Here is a 20,800-nt window from a genome sequence, read left to right on the forward strand (position 1 = left end):
TAGCAAGACAGAAATGTAATATTGCCTCTCTATAAATCCATGGCATGCCCACATCTTGAATACTGGAGCTGGTCCCCGCATCTCAAAAAGATATATTGGAATTGGAAAAGGTACAGAAAAGGGCAACCAAAACGATTAGCGGTATAGAACAGCTGCCGTATGAGGTGAAATTAATAAGACTGGGGGGAGTTTTCAGCTTGGAAAAGAGATGACTAAGGGGGATAGGATAGAGGTCTATAAAATGATGACGGGTATGGAGAAAGTAAATCAGGAAGTGTTATTTACTCCTTCTCATAACACAGGAACTAGGGGTCACCAAATGAAATGAATAGGCAGCAGTCTTAAAACAAACAAAAGGAAGTATTTCTTCACACAACGCACAGTCAACCTGGGGAAACTCTTTGCCAGAGGATGTTGTGAGGGCCAAGACTATAACAGAGTTCAACAAAGAACTAGATAAGTTCATGAAGGATAGGTCCATCATTGGCTATTAGCCAGGATGGGCAGGGATAAAAAAACATGCTCTTAAAGTGTCCCTAGCCTCTGTTTGCCGGAAGCTGGTAATGGGCGACAGGGGATGGATCGCTTGATTTTTACCTGTTCTGACAATTCCCTCTGGGGCACCTGGCATTGGCCACTGTGGGAGGATAGGATTCTGGGCTGGCTGGACCATTGGTCTGATCCAGTATGGCTGTTCTTATGACCAATAGAGGGCAGTCCCAACCAGCAATATTTATTTTGGGTGCACTGAAAGGGCTAACTTTCCAAAGCTGACCAAAATGATTAGTGAAAATGGAGAAAAAAACTAAACAGAACAATGTGAATTAAAATTGGGAGCTATTCTTTAAGGAGCTTGTTAGATTGGGCATAAGCCACATTGTATAATTAGCTGAGCTTGCAATGGCCTTCCACTCAACTCGCTGACGTTTCTCCGTCTGCAAATGTGGTGACCATTTTAAAATCTAGATCCAATCAATTACAAAACGTCAGGGAAGATTCTAGGCATCAATGGTCTGATCATTGTGTTGATGGCAGTAAATAAGAGATTCCCATAGGGCTCCCTCCCTCCCTCTTCCCAAGAGCCACTCTCATCCTCTCTCCCCTTTCTGCTCCCACATCCTCTGCGAACTTTCAAAGAGGGATGCCTCGTCATGGCCTTCGCTCATAGGGATGTTGCCTAGTGGTCAGGGTTTCGGCCCTTCAGGGGGGAAGGGCGCGGCAGATGGTGGGGGAGCCCAGGGCCTCCCACTGGGCTCTGACCCAGGCCACTCTGAGGGCAACACAAGGGGGTGACACTTCCTAACACCCCGCTATTGTCCAAGTTCGCAGTTTATCACAGGAAGCTCTGAAGGGTGTCAACTCACTGCTTGGCACCTCTTCACAGCCGGGCATGGCATGGCAGCTCTCTCCTTCTTGGGGTGGCAGTTGCCTCTGTTCCGCTGACAGATCCCAGTTGTCGGTGGGCGGGATCGAACCGGGGACCTCTGGAGCTTAGTGCATGGGGCTCTACAGCATGAACTAAAAGCCCCCTGGCTGTTAGCGAAGGCTGTAGAGAAGACTCGTTTTATCTCTCCCTCTAAGTGGTCTTGGTGCCACTAGCTGGGACACACACTGCACCCAGAAGGTGTGTGGGTTACATACTTCCCCTAGCTGCGGAAGCGCGTCCTGACCTTCAGAGACTTCCCAGTTGTAATCCCGGACGACCCCTGTAATGATGCGGCCTCTGGCGGGACACTACTGAGAGTCTCAATTCAGGACAAATTGCTTGGAGCAGGGCAGTCACAGCCCAAGGCTGGGGTTTTTCTACCTCTAAGGCAAACCAAACCGGCCAAACAGAGAAGACTTCAGTTTTACCCCACTAGCCCACCACAAGTCACACAAGCAATTTCCCTTGGACACTGCAGTTTCCCAGTATCACTGCCAGTGCCACTCGTTTTGGGGATGAATGGTTATGAAAACCAATACCCCAATAAAAGAAAAAGGGTTCTCTCAAAGGACCAAGCCCCAGACCCAGGTCAATATACTGTGACGGGGCAAGGCCAGATGGCTATAGAAAAGTAGTGGGAGATAGATATATTAGCTCCAGGCTAAACAAATCCCTGGTACCAGGTTAAGTGAAGTGGCAGCTGCTCCAGGTCAATTAAGACACCGGGGGCCAATTAAGAACTTTCCAGAAGGCAGGGAGAATGCTAGGTTGATTGGGACACCTGAAGCCAATCAGGGGCTGGCTGAAACTAGTTAAAAGCCTCCCAGTCAGTCAGGTGGGTGTGCATGTCAGGAGCTGTGGGAGGAAGTTGCGCTGTTGGAGAGACTGAGTAGTACACACCATACCAGGCACAAGGAAGGAGGCCCTGAGGTGAGGGTGAAGTGGAGCTTGAGGAAGTGAGGGCTGCTGTGGGGGAAGTAGCCCAGGGAATTGTACACATCATGTTTCTAAAAGGTCAGCTACCATAGCTGATACTATTAGGGTTCCTGGGCTGGAGCCTGGAGTAGAGGGTGGACCCGGGCTCCCCCCCACCTTTTCCCCCTGATTAATCACTGAGACTGGGAGACAACAGAGACTGTGCAAGGAAGGATAACTTCTCCTCACCTCCCTTGCTGGCTTATGATGAAAATGGCTCAGTAGACAGTGACCCTTGTCTCTAGAGAAAGAAGGGTCATGTGGAGGGTCACAGTGGGCCTCTGAGGCTAGCGAAATCCGCCAGGAAACGCGGGACCCACGGAGGCAAGGACAGAGCTTTGTCACAATACAAATCAGATCTTACCCACAAATCACGCTGTTGCCAATCCTTTAGAATCTAAAATCTAAAGGTTTAGTCATGAAGGGAAAAAGATATAGATGAGAGCTAGAATTGTTAAATGAAATCAATTCCATACAGTAATGGCAAAGTTCTTGGTTCAGGCTTGTAGCAGTGATAGAATAAACTGCAGGTTCAAATCAAGTCTCTGGAGAACATCCACAGCTGGGATGGGTCATTCAGTCCTTTTTATAGAGCTTCAGTTTGTAGTAAAGTCCCTCCGGAGGTATGAAGCAGGATTGAAAACAAGATGGAGGCGAGGCATCAGCCTTTTCTAGTCTCTTGCCATGTGGTCTTTGCTTTCTTTGTCCCAAGGACACTCTATCCAGCACGTGGCATAGAAAAACCTTAGAGTTCTGTCCAGAGGCAGGTCCCTGCATACCTTGCTGAGTCACAAGGTGTTTATGCCTTGTCTCAATGGGTCGATTGTATAGCTGATGGTCCTTAATGGGCCATCAAGCAGGCTAGGCAGAGCTGACACCAAATTGTCTGGGGTGTTCCCCGGAAGCAGAGCACAAGTTTGAAATACAGACAGTATAGAGCCAATAGTCATAACTTCAACTACAAAAATGATACATATACACAGATAGCATAATTATAATCAGCCCATCATAACCGCTCCATAGACCCCTTACATGACAACCTTTATACAATATTGCCTGCAAATATATAACAGTGGTCGCAACAGTGATCTATAGAGTTACAGATTATGTCAATAACATCACAGGAGGTGACATGGCATCAGTGAGACTGATATTGGAATACTGCCTCCAGCTTTGGTGTCCTCATTTCAAAAAGATGTTGTGAAATTGGAGCTGGGGCAGCAAAGAGCCACCAAATGTTCTGCGGGCTGGAGAAAAATGCTTTCTCGTGAGCTATTGAAAGAGCTCAACCTGGTTAGCTTATCAAAAGAAGATTGAAAGGGGACTTCATTGAAGTGTTGAAGTGCCTTAATGGAGAGAAGCTATTGGGTATTAAAGGGCTCTTTAATCTAGCAGAGAAAGGCATAACAAGACCCAATGGCTGGACAGTGAAAAGAGACAAATTTATATGCCAAATAAGGCACAAATATTCAACAGCAAGGATGATTCACCACAGGAACAAGCTACCAAGGAAAGTGGTGGATTCTCCATCTCTTGATGTCATTTAATGAAGACTAGATCCTTTCTGGAATGTGTTTGCCCCAAAAGTAGCTATTGTGTCATACAGGGGGCCTGTGATATGCAGGGGGTCAGATTAGACGCTCTAATGGTCTCTTCTGGCCACAAAGTCTCCTCATTTCTGAAAAACTGAGTGGAGCATTGGGAGCAGCGTCTGATGTTTTACTGTCGAGCCGGCTTGCTTCCGAGAATGAACAGTCCTTGAGTGGGGTGATCCACAGGGAGTAGCTCAAACCTCCAAAGTGCCTGGCCAGCGGCAGGACATTAGCACAGCAAGGGAGGGGTGTGGGAGTGACATCACAAAGGCCTTTTGCAGGACCTCAGACTATTGGTCCAAGGTGATGGGGAGGTGGTGACCTCACAGAGAGATGCTGACATCAGCCAGGCAGGACAAGGGTGAGGGGCCAGGGAAACCTCGCAGACCCCTGTGGCTTTGCTTCAGCAAGTCGTCTTCTCGAGGTCTCTCTTTGAAAGAGTATTAGGGTTCACGTACGTGAGCACGAGGAGGAACCTCTTTCAAGTTTTCTCCTTTCCTTTTACTGATTTGAGTAGAAAACAGTCGTCCCCTGTTAAGAAGGTAAGAGCCTCCTCGAGGTTTGAAACTTGTTCAGTCTGATCCATCTGGTGACATCTGAATTCTAGGTGTGAAAAACACGAGCTTAAGGAGGCAGAATTTTATTCCGCTCCTAGAATTTTGTCCCTTAGAATCACTGGGGACATTAGGGTTTGTCCTTTTTGTTTCACCTTTTTCTCCATCCCTCCCTCCTTTCTCTTCTTCTCTTGCTTCTTTTGTCCTTTTTCCTGTTCCCCTCCCAACACCAGGAGGGGTGTGTGTGTGTGTGTGAGTGAGTGAGTGAGTGTCTGTGTCACGGGGGAGAGCTCTGCAGCTCCCACTGTGAGAGGTCCCCCAAAAAATGTGGGGCTGAAATTGTGCTTGGGCAGTGATCCCCACCAGTGACCTGGGTCATCCTTTGGGCTCTCTGGTGAGAACCCTCAGCCTCCCGTCCTCAGTCTCTACCCTGATTGCCTGAGCAGGGGGTTATTGACAGGGAGGAGACTCAGGTCCTTGTTGTTCTCTTTTAAGACCAAGTAAATAAGTCATAACCAGTCATATGTTTGACGAATTTTGCTGCTTCTCTGCCTTAATTGTCTCTGAGCAGTTCATGATTCTCTCTAACATTCCAGGTTTCAGAGTAACAGCCGTGTTAGTCTGTATTCGCAAAAAGAAAAGGAGTACTTGTGGCACCTTAGAGACTAACCAATTTATTTGAGCATGAGCTTTCGTGAGCTACAGCTCACTTCATCAGATGCATGCTGTGGAAACTGCAGCAGACTTTATATATACACAGAGAATGCCGTGGAAACTGCAGCAGACTTTATATATACACAGAGAATATTCTCTGTGTATATATAAAGTCTGCTGCAGTTTCCACGGCATGCATCTGATGAAGTGAGCTGTAGCTCACGAAAGCTCATGCTCAAATAAATTGGTTAGTCTCTAAGGTGCCACAAGTACTCCTTTTCTTCTAACATTCCAGTTCTCCTAAAATACTTGCTGAATAATTCCTGTGCACTGTTGTTGGTCTGGAGCTCATTTGAGAGCACTTTATTCAGGTCATTCAATGTATGAAATTCAAGATCCGATAGTTAGTTTGAAAATCAGGGCTCTTGGGTCCTATTCCCAACTCTGCCACTGACTGGCTGTGTGACCTAAGACAAGTCAATTCTCCTTTCTCAGCCTTAGCTTCTCCCTCTTTCAAGTAGGGGTAATAATGATCCGCTCCTACCTACCTCATAGTGGGTGGAGGATGGGGATCCATTGGAGAGTGTCACTACGAGAAGTGCATAATATGAGGTGTCCTATCACGTTTACTCAGATCAGATTATGACATCATAGAATAGCTGAAATATTCTATTTTATTGGTATTTTTTTATTTTGAAATTGTTAAGAGCAGCAACTATTTAGCTCAGACTGAAGCATCTCATCTAATTTTCGAGATCTAAGTGTTTCCTCTTTGTGTGCGACGAGACAATTTAACACATTGTGACAAACAGGAGGTGCTTTTGTTTTGCAACAAAATATTTGTGCAAAGAACTTTCATCCCACTTGTTATGATTTCAAGAAGCAAACTGGTGTAGTCTGAGTGGGATTTTCTGACAGAAACGGGGGATTCAATGAAATTTCCCCCCATCTCAATTCCTGGGCTCTATCCCTGCCCCGGGGGGGTTTGTGGTCTGTTAGAACGGGAGTCAGGACTGGTGGCTTTTCTTTCTGGCTCTGCCACCGCCTTGCTGTGTAGGCCCTTGGGTAGGTCACTTCCCTTCTCTGTACTTCAGGCTCCTCCCCATCTGTCCAATGGGAACAGGGACAATTCTTGAACTCTGGGCAGTCGTGAGCCTGAGTAAGAGAAGGGGCACTAAAGCCCTCTGTGAAGGAGACGGGAATTTCACGGTGTTTAGCACCAAGGAATTTTAAAGTTTGCTAAAACGTCTAGTCTGCGGAAACAAGAAATGGTTGGGGCCAAATTTTGTAACCACTGCCTTTTTTAAAGCCCATTCAGGGATGTGAGTCCCTGTCTTTTAGGTACCTGGGATTCTTTACCAGCAGGAGAGAAGAGGTTCCTGCCTCCATTCTTGTGGCCTTAACAAACCAGGTGCTGTGCCCCAGTTCTCGTCTGAGATCCCTGAAAAAGAACATCTTCCCATCCATTCCCAAGACAGGACCTATCTTTAAAAGGGGAACAAAGAGAACCCTGAGACTTACAGACTAGCTAGCCTCACTTCCATAGCTGGAAAGATATTGGAATATATTCTTAAACAATCAGTTTGTCAGCACCTGCAGGATAATTTGGTTCTTAGGACTAGTGAGCATGGATTTGTGAAGAACAAATCATTCCAAACCAATCCTATTTCCTTCTTTGGCAGCGTTATGCAGGGCCAGTGCAAGGATGTTTTGTGTCCTAGGCGAAACTTCTGCCTTGACCCCCCCCCATTTCCCCCCTTCTTTCCCCTCCCCTCGTACTGCTTCACTACAGTACAAAGTGGCAATGACAACATCAATATGACAAATGTCAAAAACCTACACACGCATAGTCGCACGTAAACATATACACTCAAATACTGAACATACCCACACAATTGACACGAAGTATTCGCGAAATGATACAGCAGCACTTGCCAGAGTCTGAGATCTGAAACAACTCCACAAAAATAGTTAGCCTCAGTTGACAATCTCTGAAAACTAGTCAACTTAGCACAATAAACAGCCTGTCAGAACGGGGTGACAGCCACGCGCAATGGGGAAAATGACGTCTCTCTCTCTCTCACACACACACAAAATCTGGGTACCCAGAGGGGGAGGTTTCCATGGTTGGTAACTATAATGCCTCATGGTGCCCGCTTGTCTCTGCATTGACCAGCTGTGGCTCCAGGTGAGCACTTCCCATAGAAATCCTGAGATGGTTAAACTGCCCCAAGAAATTTAAAAATGTCCTGGGCCAAATGTAGAATGAGGGGGGCAGGCAGGGGTCTCCGAGACTGCTCGCTATGGGGAGCTGGGGCACCAGCGGGAAGGCTGCGGGGGGCACATGGGGAGGCAGCGGCAGGTACCCACCCTCAGGCTTGGGCAAGGAGTCCCACTCCATCCCGCTAGCACCCGCCTGCAGCTCCCATCTGGTCTCGTTGAGGCCCTGCTCAGCAAAGGGTCCCGCCTTAGGGGGACAAGCCTGGCACACCTTGTGGGCCCGCAGGGGCTGTGCTCTGCCCCAGAGCAGGCCAGGCCCTGTGCTCCCCGCCCCAGAGGGGGCTGACCTGGCTCCCCACAGGGCCAGATTAACTTTTTGTGGGCCTGGCGCCAAACATATTTGTGGGCCCCCCGGGGAATGAAGAGGCCAGGGGTAAGAGCACAGCGGGCAGGGTGGATTTGATTTAAATCATTACTTAAATCACTAGTTAGGAAGTCTTGATTTAATCATGGGTTTCTACATAAAAGTACATTCTTGTTGGTTGTTATAACCTTAATACATATTCTTCACAACTCAGAGATAGACATAGGTTTCATTTTTACAAGGTACACGCTATACATTTTTAAACCATGATTTATTTTGAAAACTTTTCAGATGAGTTTTACAGCTATATCAGAAAATGAATGATTGTTTGGTTATTTCCTTTATCAAAGATAATTGAAGCAGATATTTATGAAGTCATTGGGAGGTGAACTATCTCCAATTCAAGAGATTAATCATTAATATCTGGAGGATTTTCTTGCCAGGCTGTATTAGGAGGAGAACACCACCTGACAGACATTTAAATTGTTTTACTTAACTAAGACAACAACGTTAAGTATTCTGGATTTTTTTCTTCAACAGCAAACATTATATTTTAACAAAAAAGCATATGTCCCTCACTTCTCACATTTATCTCCAGGCTTCTTCTCCTTGTCCAGATCTATTCGGCCCCCAACAATCTTCTATTCATTGAACTTTTTGAAACTTTTTCTTTTAAAGTACACAAATTTGCAGAGGGACAATAGGGTTGAGGTCTGTTATTTCTCACCTCTATACAGTATTTATTTAAAAACATTTTTGCTGTTAACAAGCATGTTACTTCTGGAGACACAAATCCACAGTTTGAGAACTGCAAAATTAAGCATCTTGATGGTATCTTCTAGACTGAGCACTGAATCCCATTGGGTAGATAGAAAAATTAACCTAAATAATCTATACAGAAGCCCCTGGAACCCCATAAGATTGGGTCCCTAATTCATGAACCATTGGAACTCATTTACAAAACTTTTCTTAAACATTACATGAATATGTTGTCTCATACTATAGAATTAGAATTTATAATCCCTATTCCGTGATATAATGTATCTTAATTAATCTTTAAATAGTTTTTTCCCTCAAAAATCCGATTTAAATTCAATTTTTTGATTTTTTTTTTGAGTCATTGATTTTTATCCACCCTGACAGCTGGGTATGGTCGGGGGGAAGGATTGGTCCTCAGCTGGAGCAAGGCAGGAGCCGGGGCAAGATGAACACAGTGGGTCATGGGGGGAGGATTAGTCCCTGCTGACTGGAGCAAGGCAGGGGCTGGGGGCAAAAGTACAGCAGGGCAGGAGCTAGGGTTGGTCCTTGGAGCAAGGGAGTGGCCGGGAGTAAACTGCAAGCGCAGCAGGGCTGGGGAGGGGGTAAACAGGATCCCCCCCTGTTTACCCTGGGGAGGGGGTAAACAGTGAGGTGGCAACATTTGCAGATGATACAAACCAACTCAAGTTAGTTAAGTCCAAAAGAGAGTGCAAAGTGAGAGTGTAAAGGGATCTCACCAAACGGAGTGACAGGGCAACAAAAAGGCAGATGAAATTCATTGTTGATAAATGCAAAGTAATGCACATTGAAAAACGTGATCCCAACTCTACATCTAAAATGATGGGGTCTAAGTGAGCTCTTACAACTTAAGAAAGGGATCTTGGAGTCATTGTGGATAGTTGTCTGAAAATGTCCACTCAATGTGCATCGGCAGTCAAAAAAGCGAACAAAATGTTGGGAAGTGATTAGGAAAGGGATAGATAGCAAGACAGAAATGTAATATTGCCTCTCTATAAATCCATGGCATGCCCACATCTTGAATACTGGAGCTGGTCCCCGCATCTCAAAAAGATATATTGGAATTGGAAAAGGTACAGAAAAGGGCAACCAAAACGATTAGCGGTATAGAACAGCTGCCGTATGAGGTGAAATTAATAAGACTGGGGGGAGTTTTCAGCTTGGAAAAGAGATGACTAAGGGGGATAGGATAGAGGTCTATAAAATGATGACGGGTATGGAGAAAGTAAATCAGGAAGTGTTATTTACTCCTTCTCATAACACAGGAACTAGGGGTCACCAAATGAAATGAATAGGCAGCAGTCTTAAAACAAACAAAAGGAAGTATTTCTTCACACAACGCACAGTCAACCTGGGGAAACTCTTTGCCAGAGGATGTTGTGAGGGCCAAGACTATAACAGAGTTCAACAAAGAACTAGATAAGTTCATGAAGGATAGGTCCATCATTGGCTATTAGCCAGGATGGGCAGGGATAAAAAAACATGCTCTTAAAGTGTCCCTAGCCTCTGTTTGCCGGAAGCTGGTAATGGGCGACAGGGGATGGATCGCTTGATTTTTACCTGTTCTGACAATTCCCTCTGGGGCACCTGGCATTGGCCACTGTGGGAGGATAGGATTCTGGGCTGGCTGGACCATTGGTCTGATCCAGTATGGCTGTTCTTATGACCAATAGAGGGCAGTCCCAACCAGCAATATTTATTTTGGGTGCACTGAAAGGGCTAACTTTCCAAAGCTGACCAAAATGATTAGTGAAAATGGAGAAAAAAACTAAACAGAACAATGTGAATTAAAATTGGGAGCTATTCTTTAAGGAGCTTGTTAGATTGGGCATAAGCCACATTGTATAATTAGCTGAGCTTGCAATGGCCTTCCACTCAACTCGCTGACGTTTCTCCGTCTGCAAATGTGGTGACCATTTTAAAATCTAGATCCAATCAATTACAAAACGTCAGGGAAGATTCTAGGCATCAATGGTCTGATCATTGTGTTGATGGCAGTAAATAAGAGATTCCCATAGGGCTCCCTCCCTCCCTCTTCCCAAGAGCCACTCTCATCCTCTCTCCCCTTTCTGCTCCCACATCCTCTGCGAACTTTCAAAGAGGGATGCCTCGTCATGGCCTTCGCTCATAGGGATGTTGCCTAGTGGTCAGGGTTTCGGCCCTTCAGGGGGGAAGGGTGCGGCAGATGGTGGGGGAGCCCAGGGCCTCCCACTGGGCTCTGACCCAGGCCACTCTGAGGGCAACACAAGGGGGTGACACTTCCTAACACCCCGCTATTGTCCAAGTTCGCAGTTTATCACAGGAAGCTCTGAAGGGTGTCAACTCACTGCTTGGCACCTCTTCACAGCCGGGCATGGCATGGCAGCTCTCTCCTTCTTGGGGTGGCAGTTGCCTCTGTTCCGCTGACAGATCCCAGTTGTCGGTGGGCGGGATCGAACCGGGGACCTCTGGAGCTTAGTGCATGGGGCTCTACAGCATGAACTAAAAGCCCCCTGGCTGTTAGCGAAGGCTGTAGAGAAGACTCGTTTTATCTCTCCCTCTAAGTGGTCTTGGTGCCACTAGCTGGGACACACACTGCACCCAGAAGGTGTGTGGGTTACATACTTCCCCTAGCTGCGGAAGCGCGTCCTGACCTTCAGAGACTTCCCAGTTGTAATCCCGGACGACCCCTGTAATGATGCGGCCTCTGGCGGGACACTACTGAGAGTCTCAATTCAGGACAAATTGCTTGGAGCAGGGCAGTCACAGCCCAAGGCTGGGGTTTTTCTACCTCTAAGGCAAACCAAACCGGCCAAACAGAGAAGACTTCAGTTTTACCCCACTAGCCCACCACAAGTCACACAAGCAATTTCCCTTGGACACTGCAGTTTCCCAGTATCACTGCCAGTGCCACTCGTTTTGGGGATGAATGGTTATGAAAACCAATACCCCAATAAAAGAAAAAGGGTTCTCTCAAAGGACCAAGCCCCAGACCCAGGTCAATATACTGTGACGGGGCAAGGCCAGATGGCTATAGAAAAGTAGTGGGAGATAGATATATTAGCTCCAGGCTAAACAAATCCCTGGTACCAGGTTAAGTGAAGTGGCAGCTGCTCCAGGTCAATTAAGACACCGGGGGCCAATTAAGAACTTTCCAGAAGGCAGGGAGAATGCTAGGTTGATTGGGACACCTGAAGCCAATCAGGGGCTGGCTGAAACTAGTTAAAAGCCTCCCAGTCAGTCAGGTGGGTGTGCATGTCAGGAGCTGTGGGAGGAAGTTGCGCTGTTGGAGAGACTGAGTAGTACACACCATATCAGGCACAAGGAAGGAGGCCCTGAGGTGAGGGTGAAGTGGAGCTTGAGGAAGTGAGGGCTGCTGTGGGGGAAGTAGCCCAGGGAATTGTACACGTCATGTTTCTAAAAGGTCAGCTACCATAGCTGATACTATTAGGGTCCTTGGGCTGGAGCCCGGAGTAGAGGGTGGACCCGGGCTCCCCCCCACCTTTTCCCCCTGATTAATCACTGAGACTGGGAGACAACAGAGACTGTGCAAGGAAGGATAACTTCTCCTCACCTCCCTTGCTGGCTTATGATGAAAATGGCTCAGTAGACAGTGACCCTTGTCTCTAGAGAAAGAAGGGTCATGTGGAGGGTCACAGTGGGCCTCTGAGGCTAGCGAAATCCGCCAGGAAACGCGGGACCCACGGAGGCAAGGACAGAGCTTTGTCACAATACAAATCAGATCTTACCCACAAATCACGCTGTTGCCAATCCTTTAGAATCTAAAATCTAAAGGTTTAGTCATGAAGGGAAAAAGATATAGATGAGAGCTAGAATTGTTAAATGAAATCAATTCCATACAGTAATGGCAAAGTTCTTGGTTCAGGCTTGTAGCAGTGATAGAATAAACTGCAGGTTCAAATCAAGTCTCTGGAGAACATCCACAGCTGGGATGGGTCATTCAGTCCTTTTTATAGAGCTTCAGTTTGTAGTAAAGTCCCTCCGGAGGTATGAAGCAGGATTGAAAACAAGATGGAGGCGAGGCATCAGCCTTTTCTAGTCTCTTGCCATGTGGTCTTTGCTTTCTTTGTCCCAAGGACACTCTATCCAGCACGTGGCATAGAAAAACCTTAGAGTTCTGTCCAGAGGCAGGTCCCTGCATACCTTGCTGAGTCACAAGGTGTTTATGCCTTGTCTCAATGGGTCGATTGTATAGCTGATGGTCCTTAATGGGCCATCAAGCAGGCTAGGCAGAGCTGACACCAAATTGTCTGGGGTGTTCCCCGGAAGCAGAGCACAAGTTTGAAATACAGACAGTATAGAGCCAATAGTCATAACTTCAACTACAAAAATGATACATATACACAGATAGCATAATTATAATCAGCCCATCATAACCGCTCCATAGACCCCTTACATGACAACCTTTATACAATATTGCCTGCAAATATATAACAGTGGTCGCAACAGTGATCTATAGAGTTACAGATTATGTCAATAACATCACAGGAGGTGACATGGCATCAGTGAGACTGATATTGGAATACTGCCTCCAGCTTTGGTGTCCTCATTTCAAAAAGATGTTGTGAAATTGGAGCTGGGGCAGCAAAGAGCCACCAAATGTTCTGCGGGCTGGAGAAAAATGCTTTCTCGTGAGCTATTGAAAGAGCTCAACCTGGTTAGCTTATCAAAAGAAGATTGAAAGGGGACTTCATTGAAGTGTTGAAGTGCCTTAATGGAGAGAAGCTATTGGGTATTAAAGGGCTCTTTAATCTAGCAGAGAAAGGCATAACAAGACCCAATGGCTGGACAGTGAAAAGAGACAAATTCATATGCCAAATAAGGCACAAATATTCAACAGCAAGGATGATTCACCACAGGAACAAGCTACCAAGGAAAGTGGTGGATTCTCCATCTCTTGATGTCATTTAATGAAGACTAGATCCTTTCTGGAATGTGTTTGCCCCAAAAGTAGCTATTGTGTCATACAGGGGGCCTGTGATATGCAGGGGGTCAGATTAGACGCTCTAATGGTCTCTTCTGGCCACAAAGTCTCCTCATTTCTGAAAAACTGAGTGGAGCATTGGGAGCAGCGTCTGATGTTTTACTGTCGAGCCGGCTTGCTTCCGAGAATGAACAGTCCTTGAGTGGGGTGATCCACAGGGAGTAGCTCAAACCTCCAAAGTGCCTGGCCAGCGGCAGGACATTAGCACAGCAAGGGAGGGGTGTGGGAGTGACATCACAAAGGCCTTTTGCAGGACCTCAGACTATTGGTCCAAGGTGATGGGGAGGTGGTGACCTCACAGAGAGATGCTGACATCAGCCAGGCAGGACAAGGGTGAGGGGCCAGGGAAACCTCGCAGACCCCTGTGGCTTTGCTTCAGCAAGTCGTCTTCTCGAGGTCTCTCTTTGAAAGAGTATTAGGGTTTAGCTAGAATGAGGGAGGGAGCTCAGGGTTGGGGCAGGGGGGGTTAGGTGCGGAGCGCTTATCTGGGGAAGCTCCCATTTGGTGCGAGGGGTGCAGGTGAGTATCTGTATGGGGGGGTGCAGGAGCTCCTGTTTAGTGCTCAGGGTGGGGGTGGGGATGTGCAGGAGTCAGGGCATGAGGTGGAGGGGCTGGGTATATGTGAGGGTGCAGGAGTCAGGGCAGAGGGCTGGGGGCATGTGAGGGGGTGCAGGAGTCAGGGCTGGGATCAAGGCAGTGTGTGTGGGGGTGCAGGAGTCAGGGCTAGGAGGTGTGGGGGGTGTAGGAGTCAGGGCAGCAGGCTGGGTGTGTGTGAGGGGGGTGCAGGAGTCAGGGCAAGGAGGTGTGGGGGGTGCAGGAGTCAGGGCAGAGGGCTGGGGGTGTGTGAGGGGGGTGCAGGAGTCAGGGCAAGGAGGTGTGGGGGGTGCAGGAGTCAGGGCAGAGGGCTGGGGGGTGTGTGAGAGGGTGCAGGAGTCAGGAATGGGGTCATGTGGAGGTGTTGGGGGGTGCAGGAGTCAGGGCAGGGGGCTGGGGGTGTGTGAGGGAGGTGCAGGAGTTAGGGCTGAGGGCTGGGGATGTGTGAGGGGGTGCAGGAGTCAGGGCTGGGGTCATGGCGGTGTGTGGGGGGGTGCGGGAGTCAGGGCAGAGGGCTGGGGGCATGTGAGGGGGTGCAGGAGTCAGGGCTGGGGTCATGGTGTGTGAGGGTGTGCAGGAGTCAGGGCTAGGAGGTGTGGGGGGTGTAGGAGTCAGGGCAGAGGGCTGGGTGTGTGTGAGGGGGGTGCAGGGGTCAGGGCAGAGGGCTGGGGGGGGGTGGGCTGGGGTCGTGCGGATGCTCCCAACCCCTGCCCCGAGCAGCTCATGTCAGGGGGCTGGAGGGGATATGCCCCGATTCCACTCCTTTCCCCAAGGCCCCGCCCCTGCCTCTTCTCTGCTTCCTCCCTCTCCCTCTCCCTCTCCCTCTCCCTGGCAGCAGTTGGTCAGTGGCAGGGAGGGAGAGGGGGAGGCAGGAACCGCCCGCTGGGGGAAGAGGCGGAGAAGTGGGGAGCTTGGTGGCCGGCACAGCCTGCCCTGTTGAAGCAGGACAGAGCCCCAGGAGCCGCAGCACCAAGCTTCTGTCCCCTCAGGGGAGAGCGGGGGATGGAGAAGAGCGGCCGCCAGGGCCCCTTCGGGGTGTGGGCCCGGTGCCATAGCTGGCGCCATGGTGCATCAGCTACTGCCCGCGGTGCTGCCCCGCCTGCCGCGGTGACAGCTGGGCCCAGCCCAGGCCGCGCCCCGCCGTTCCATCCCCCGGCTCCGTGCGCGGTGGGGCGGCCAGCCAGCGCCCCTGCTCGTCGAAGATAAGACAAGTTAAAACGTAAAAAAAATGGGGGTCACCTTTTTTTGGCACCTCCACATCTTGGTGCCCGAGGCAGTGGGCAGAGTCCTCGCTGTGTGCCTGGCCCGACACAATTGCAGGGGGTGGGGTGTAGAAGACAGAAAGAGAGAGAGAGAGAGACTCATCCTCCAGCCAGGGTCAGTCTGAGAGAAATTGGCTGGGGTCCCAGTCTCACTCTTCTCTCGGGTGCCATTTCCCAGCTGGGTTCCTTACCCCTCTGGTGCAGCAGCAGCTGGTAGAGCTGGTAAACTGCCTCCCTGGCCTGCTGGGTGATGTCCTTGGCTGGGTCACCGACGAACAGAGCCAGCTGTGCCACGTGGTGAGCCATCCTGAGGAATTCGGATGAGTTCTAATGGGAGGGAGAGGGAGAGGGGACTTCATCAGCATTTTCCTGTCAGCTCCCAGTCCCCGGCTGGGCCAGGACTCTCATTCTCCTCAGCCCATCTGCAGGAGATGCTAGAGGATAGGAGCTAGAGCAAGATCCTTAATTGTCTCTGCCCGCAAGGGAGCCTGGAGCACAGGGATGTGGGCAGAGCCCTCCATGAGAATTTGCTGCCCCAGCTGCTCCAGGATGACAGGAAGGCATGAATCTGGAGCATGGTCCCCTTAAAAGCGAGAGTCACCAGGTAACCAGGACACGAAGAACTTGACTCAAGCTGGGCACGTTCTCTGCTTCGACTCTGCCTCCCCAAGAGGAGCACTCCTAACCCACAGCCCATGCAGCAGCAGATCCTACAGCCCGTTGGAGCCAGCCCACCTACGCCTGGAGTCAGGAAGCTGGGGTCAGAAGCCACTTATGTCAAAGTCAGGGAGGGTGATGGTGGATCTGAGCAGGACCGTGCGACACCCTGGACACGATCCAGTAGTTAATGTGCTGTGGGGAAAGGAGGCAGCTCAGGATCAATGGGCAGGTGCATGTGTTATGCTAATGAGCCCCTCCCCATCCCCAGGGGGCTGAGACATTGTATGCGGGGTGGAATACCTGATTCATTCATCGCAGAGCTTTAAAAGGGGATTGTTGCCCCCAGGACGAAGCTTGTAGGTCACAACTTGTCATTGTCTCTCTACATTGGGACAATGCTCGGTGTCGGGGCTGGTCCCATCCTCCCAGAACTCCTGATTCCTGAACAGCTCACCAGGAAGGAGACAGACCCCTCACCCCTCCCTTCCTCAAGTCCTTGGTTGGGTGAAAGGACTGAGTGTGAGCACAATCCCCCCAGGAATCTCGGGCCTGTCAGAGACAAGGGCTGATTCTCTGGGTCCTCCTGTTTCTCGAGGAACAAGCGTGTGACAAGAGGACCATCTTCTGGATCTCACAGGAGCGGTTCAGACTCTCACTCCCCAAGCCAGCCACGGGCCCCATGGTTAGTGCTCAACAGAACCAGGCAGAGCTCTGGCTTGAAGTCCCAGCTCCTTCCTCTGTCCTTCAAGGAGGAAGGGCATGACACTGCATTGTACTGACTGCCCCGACCCAAGGATGGCCCACTGGGGGCCCAGCTAGGAGGACAGCCTGGAAAAGGGATCTAAGAGTTAAGGGAAAATTGCCCCCACCCCTCTCATGGGGCTCACCTCCAAGATGTAGTGGAGCCTGTTGGTGTCTGGGGACTTTGCCAGCGGGTTCCCCAGCATGGCATCCAGGAGCTCTGGCAAGACCCTATGCAGATCCTACAAAGCAAGGGAGAGTCGTGGGTCAGAGTTAGGGAAACTGGGGCTACACCTGCCACAGGATGGGAAGAGGGGGTCTCTTGGAAGCACTGGTGAGACCCCCAAACACATATCCTGGCCTCTCTCATTCACATCCCACTGCAGGCAATTCGCAAGGATTCGTGGCAGGATGACAGCTGGCTCTTCAATCTGGGATTTAGCACGATCTGCCTGGACTTGGGTGGTGTCCTTCTCTGTGCCCAGAGTGAAGACTGCATGCAGGGCAGCTCGAAGGAGGGGGGTCTCCAGCGCTGGCTCAAGGGCAGGTGTCATGGTGCTGGCAAGAGAGAGGAGCCGGTTTTAGACTGTGCAGTGCAGGGGTGGGACTGGCAACAACACGGACGTGAAACTGCAGGGAAAGAGGCAGAGGCGGGCGAGAACGGAAACTGAGGCACCAAGCCAGGGACTGATAAAGCCAAGGTCACCCCACAGACAGTGGCAGGGCAGGAATAGTGTCTGTTCCCTGGACCCTGCTGCCCCTCCTGTATCTGATCCAAGGAGTCAGCCTCTCCCCAAACCCATTGCAATGTTACTGGAGGGAAAAAAACAGAGCAGCCAGGAGAGAGAGTGAACCTTCCCGCCACCTCTGCCAGAGGAGACACCCTTGGGACGTGACCTGGGAGTGGGAGGGGCAGTGACTCCCAGCCATGGGCCTGAGCAGCACCAGGGTTAGGGGAACCGGGCAAGAGGGTCTTGGTACCTGAGGTTGCCCACAGCAATCAGGGAGTTGGACAGGACGGCGCCGGGGGGAGAATCATCAGGAAGCTCCTCAATGAGCTCCTGTGAGACCCAAAGGAGACAAAGGAGCGTTTGAGCTTTGGGCCTCACTCACGCTTCCCAATGAGGAGATTACACAGCCAGCACCCCACACAGCCAGCAGGATCCCCCCACCTACCTCCCGCTCCTCTGATTCCTGCCCACTATTTCTCCCGTCTCTTCTTCCCAAGCTTCAGTCCCAGCAATCCCTGCCCACAGCTGCCCCTCCAGCACCAGCCATCCCCCGACCATCAGCCCGGGGAGACCCCTGCCCCTCCCATAGCTCTGTCCACCCTCTAGCTGCCGGGCGGCCTTGTCTCGCTCACCACAATCCTCTGCACCACAGCCGCCTTGCAGCAGTGCGGCTCCAGTGTGTCCTGCCCTCTCTGCTGTGCAGCGAGACACGCGGGGTGGATGGTGTGCAGGAACAGGAGCTCCTGGACCTCATCCTGCGCCCACCAGGAGTGGGGTTAGGGGAGAGAGAGCCAGTTAGCCAGGGCCCTCCCTGCCCCAGCCACACCAGCTCCAGGACTTAGGCCTGAATGGGGGATAGTGGGGACCCGCCCATTGTCCAAATCCCCACGACTCTTACACAAGCAGGGTCAGGAACTGGGACAGAGCTTGTGGGGGGGGAGACCCCGGCTGGTGTGGGACAACACCGTTATCTTCGGGGTCCCAGATCATGGAGAAGAAAGGTCCCCATTAGGGGTGGTGGCACATGAGGGCCAAGACCCCCTGCAGGGGGTTGGGATGCTGGGAAGGAGCAGGACAATCTCGGTTCCAGCACTGCTGGGGAACGTTTGTACCTTCTCTTGGCCCGGGAGCTGCTCTAGGATGTTTTTGAGAGCAGCCTCCTCTGTGAGCACATCCACCCTTTCCTCCTCCTGATCGTCCTCTAAGTCCCTGGTGGTCCCTGCACCAGGGAGAGAAGGGGACAGGGTGACTCCTGCTGCCACTCAGGGGAAGGACAGGGGCATGGTAGAGCAATGTGCCCCCTTCCCACCTCCGGGACCTAGGGCAGATCGGGCCCCACCCTTCCCCCTCTCAGTGATGCCTTCAGCCACCAACTCCTTCAGGAGCCCATAGCAAAGAGACACCCCTCCCACCCACTCTCCTGGACTCCCTGGGAGGTGCCTCTCCACTTGCCCTCCTGCCTCCCTGCCCAATGGAGCACCAAGGACCAAAGTGGCAGCATCTAGTGTCAGTGGGGTTCACGTGGCTCAGGCCAGACACCTGGGCTGGGGACCCACCCCCATAGCACTGGTCGAGGGCCTGGGCCCAGCAGGTTCACAGCCCCCTCCTCACCCCTCCCTGAGCCCAGCCTGGCTCCTCACCTGGAACAAAGCAGAAGCGTCCATCGGCCTCGCTGCTGCCCAAGTCCCACTCACTGCTGCTGTCCCATGGGGCGAGAGCCGAGCTTGCTGGTGCTGGTACAGGGATCCTCCACCTCCTACCCTGGGAAGGCTGGAAGGTCCTCAGGGACCGGGCAGGGCGATGCCTCCTGCTGGAAATGAGGGCTGGGCTCCTGGGGCCGCTGCTGCCCCAGTGCCATCCTGCCCGGTTCCGCTCCTGGGCTGGATCCTGCCTGCCCAGATGCATCGTGGCCCAGCTCCATTTTGGCCTGGCCACCGCGTCTCCCACCTTGGTGCCTGCACCAGGAGCGGGTTTCCTCTGCCAGAAGGCTGGGCACTTTCACCTCCTGGCCCGGCCAGGAGCTCCTTCCCCACCAGCGGGGACGGAGGGAACGCTCTGCTCCTGGGGAAGATGGCAGCTGCTTTCCTCAGGCTCGGGGGCCACCTGCAGAGCCTTCTTCCTGAACCTCCTCAGGAGCCTGGCCATCCTGGAACCGAGCGGGCAGTAGGCGTGAGTCTGGGGTCAAGGCAGCCTCTCACGAACCAGCCTTTTTGGTCCCTCCCCATCCCTGCCCCAGCCAGAGCAGCTCCTCCTCCCCCCACAGGGGTTCAGGGAGTGCAAGCAGGAGTTCATTGCATGATCTGCTCCCAATGTTCCCCCTCGTCATCCCTAGTGCTGCAATAACCAGGGAGTCTCGACCTTTTTGAGCACTGGGGTCAGTCACAAAGACCATCGGTCACTTTGGACAAGCAGCTCCCTCCTGCCATCCCAGGCCACACTTCTCCCTGCCCAGGTTAGAGAAGGAACAGAACCCAGGAGTCCGGACTTCTCCTGGGAAACCATTCCCCACTTCAAAGTCCTTAGGCTTAGCAAGACCAGGGCCCCCTCATTTCCCATTGATTTCTATGCTCAGCTGCTCACAGCATCTGGCCCAGCTCAGAGACTCTCAGTCTGGGGAACTGTCTCCCACGAGGGAAGGGCTGGGAGCCCCATTGCTGGGACCTTTCCAAACACACTGGAGATGGCTCTGGAGAAGCCCCTCCCCGGTCTGAGAGTGAGGGGCTCCTGGGGGCTGTTTGTAAATCCAATCTCCTTTGGGAGAGATTCTCTCCCCCTCTTTCTGCCTCTCCCCAGACAGACAGAGAACGCCACAGAGGAACTCTAATGCCACTCACTTGCTCTAGGTGATGGAGCGATGGATGGAGGATGTTCAGTGTCGTCCCTTGCCCTTCTCCTCACTCTCCAAGCTAAGGCAGGTTGGAGAGGGTGGTGACCTGAGGAGTTACCCAGCCCAGCCAGCAGGCAGGGTGATGACACTGAGCGATCGACTGGCTGGAAAACAAGAGTCTGTCTTATTGGCAAGGGACGGAGAAACTCGGTCAGCCCCAGGGGGTAGAGATCACTGCTGTAGTGTGGGGGTGACAGCGCCTCCAGGATCCTGACATCCCAGCACTTTACACACCTTCCTGGAGCCTCCCAAGCCCCCTGGGCTGTAGGGACTGTGATCCCAACCCAACTGATGAGAAACAGGCTTGGGGAGGGGAAGCTACTGGCTCAGGGTCACACCAAGTGTCAGAGCTATGGATGGGACCCAGCAGTCCTTATTT

At 51.4% G+C, this 20,800-nt stretch overlaps 1 protein-coding gene and 1 long non-coding RNA gene across 2 annotated transcripts in view; one reads left to right on the forward strand and one right to left on the reverse strand.

Moving 5' to 3' along the window:
- LOC140913699 (uncharacterized) overlaps positions 1-20,800 on the forward strand; it is a 58,787-nt gene that overhangs the window by 16,876 nt on the left and 21,111 nt on the right. The window lies entirely within an intron of this gene.
- On the reverse strand, positions 7,918-17,159 carry LOC144930691 (uncharacterized). The gene is made up of 4 exons (XM_078853468.1): positions 16,950-17,159; positions 15,594-15,729; positions 15,380-15,440; positions 7,918-13,948 (listed from the first exon to the last, which is right to left on the reverse strand). Exons 1-4 carry the CDS (start codon positions 17,007-17,009, stop codon positions 13,861-13,863), a joined length of 345 nt encoding a protein of 114 aa, XP_078709594.1. The 5' UTR covers positions 17,010-17,159; the 3' UTR covers positions 7,918-13,860.

This window comes from Lepidochelys kempii, chromosome 6, assembly GCF_965140285.1.
Source record: "Lepidochelys kempii isolate rLepKem1 chromosome 6, rLepKem1.hap1, whole genome shotgun sequence".
Lineage (NCBI taxonomy): Eukaryota > Metazoa > Chordata > Testudines > Cheloniidae > Lepidochelys > Lepidochelys kempii.

What these genes read in the sequence shown, in the direction of transcription:
- LOC144930691 (XM_078853468.1), bottom strand. Translation starts at nt 17,009, where the DNA reads ATGCTGGGGAACCCGCTGGCAAAGTCCCCAGACACCAACAGGCTCCAC. An exon ending in GGCTCCACTACATCTTGGAG is followed by an intron (nt 15,730 to 16,949) that starts GTGAGCCCCATG and finishes CCCTCCCATTAG; the next exon opens with AACTCATCCGAATTCCTCAG. An exon ending in GCTGCTGCTGCACCAGAGGG is followed by an intron (nt 15,441 to 15,593) that starts GTAAGGAACCCA and finishes GTGTCGGGCCAG; the next exon opens with GCACACAGCGAGGACTCTGC.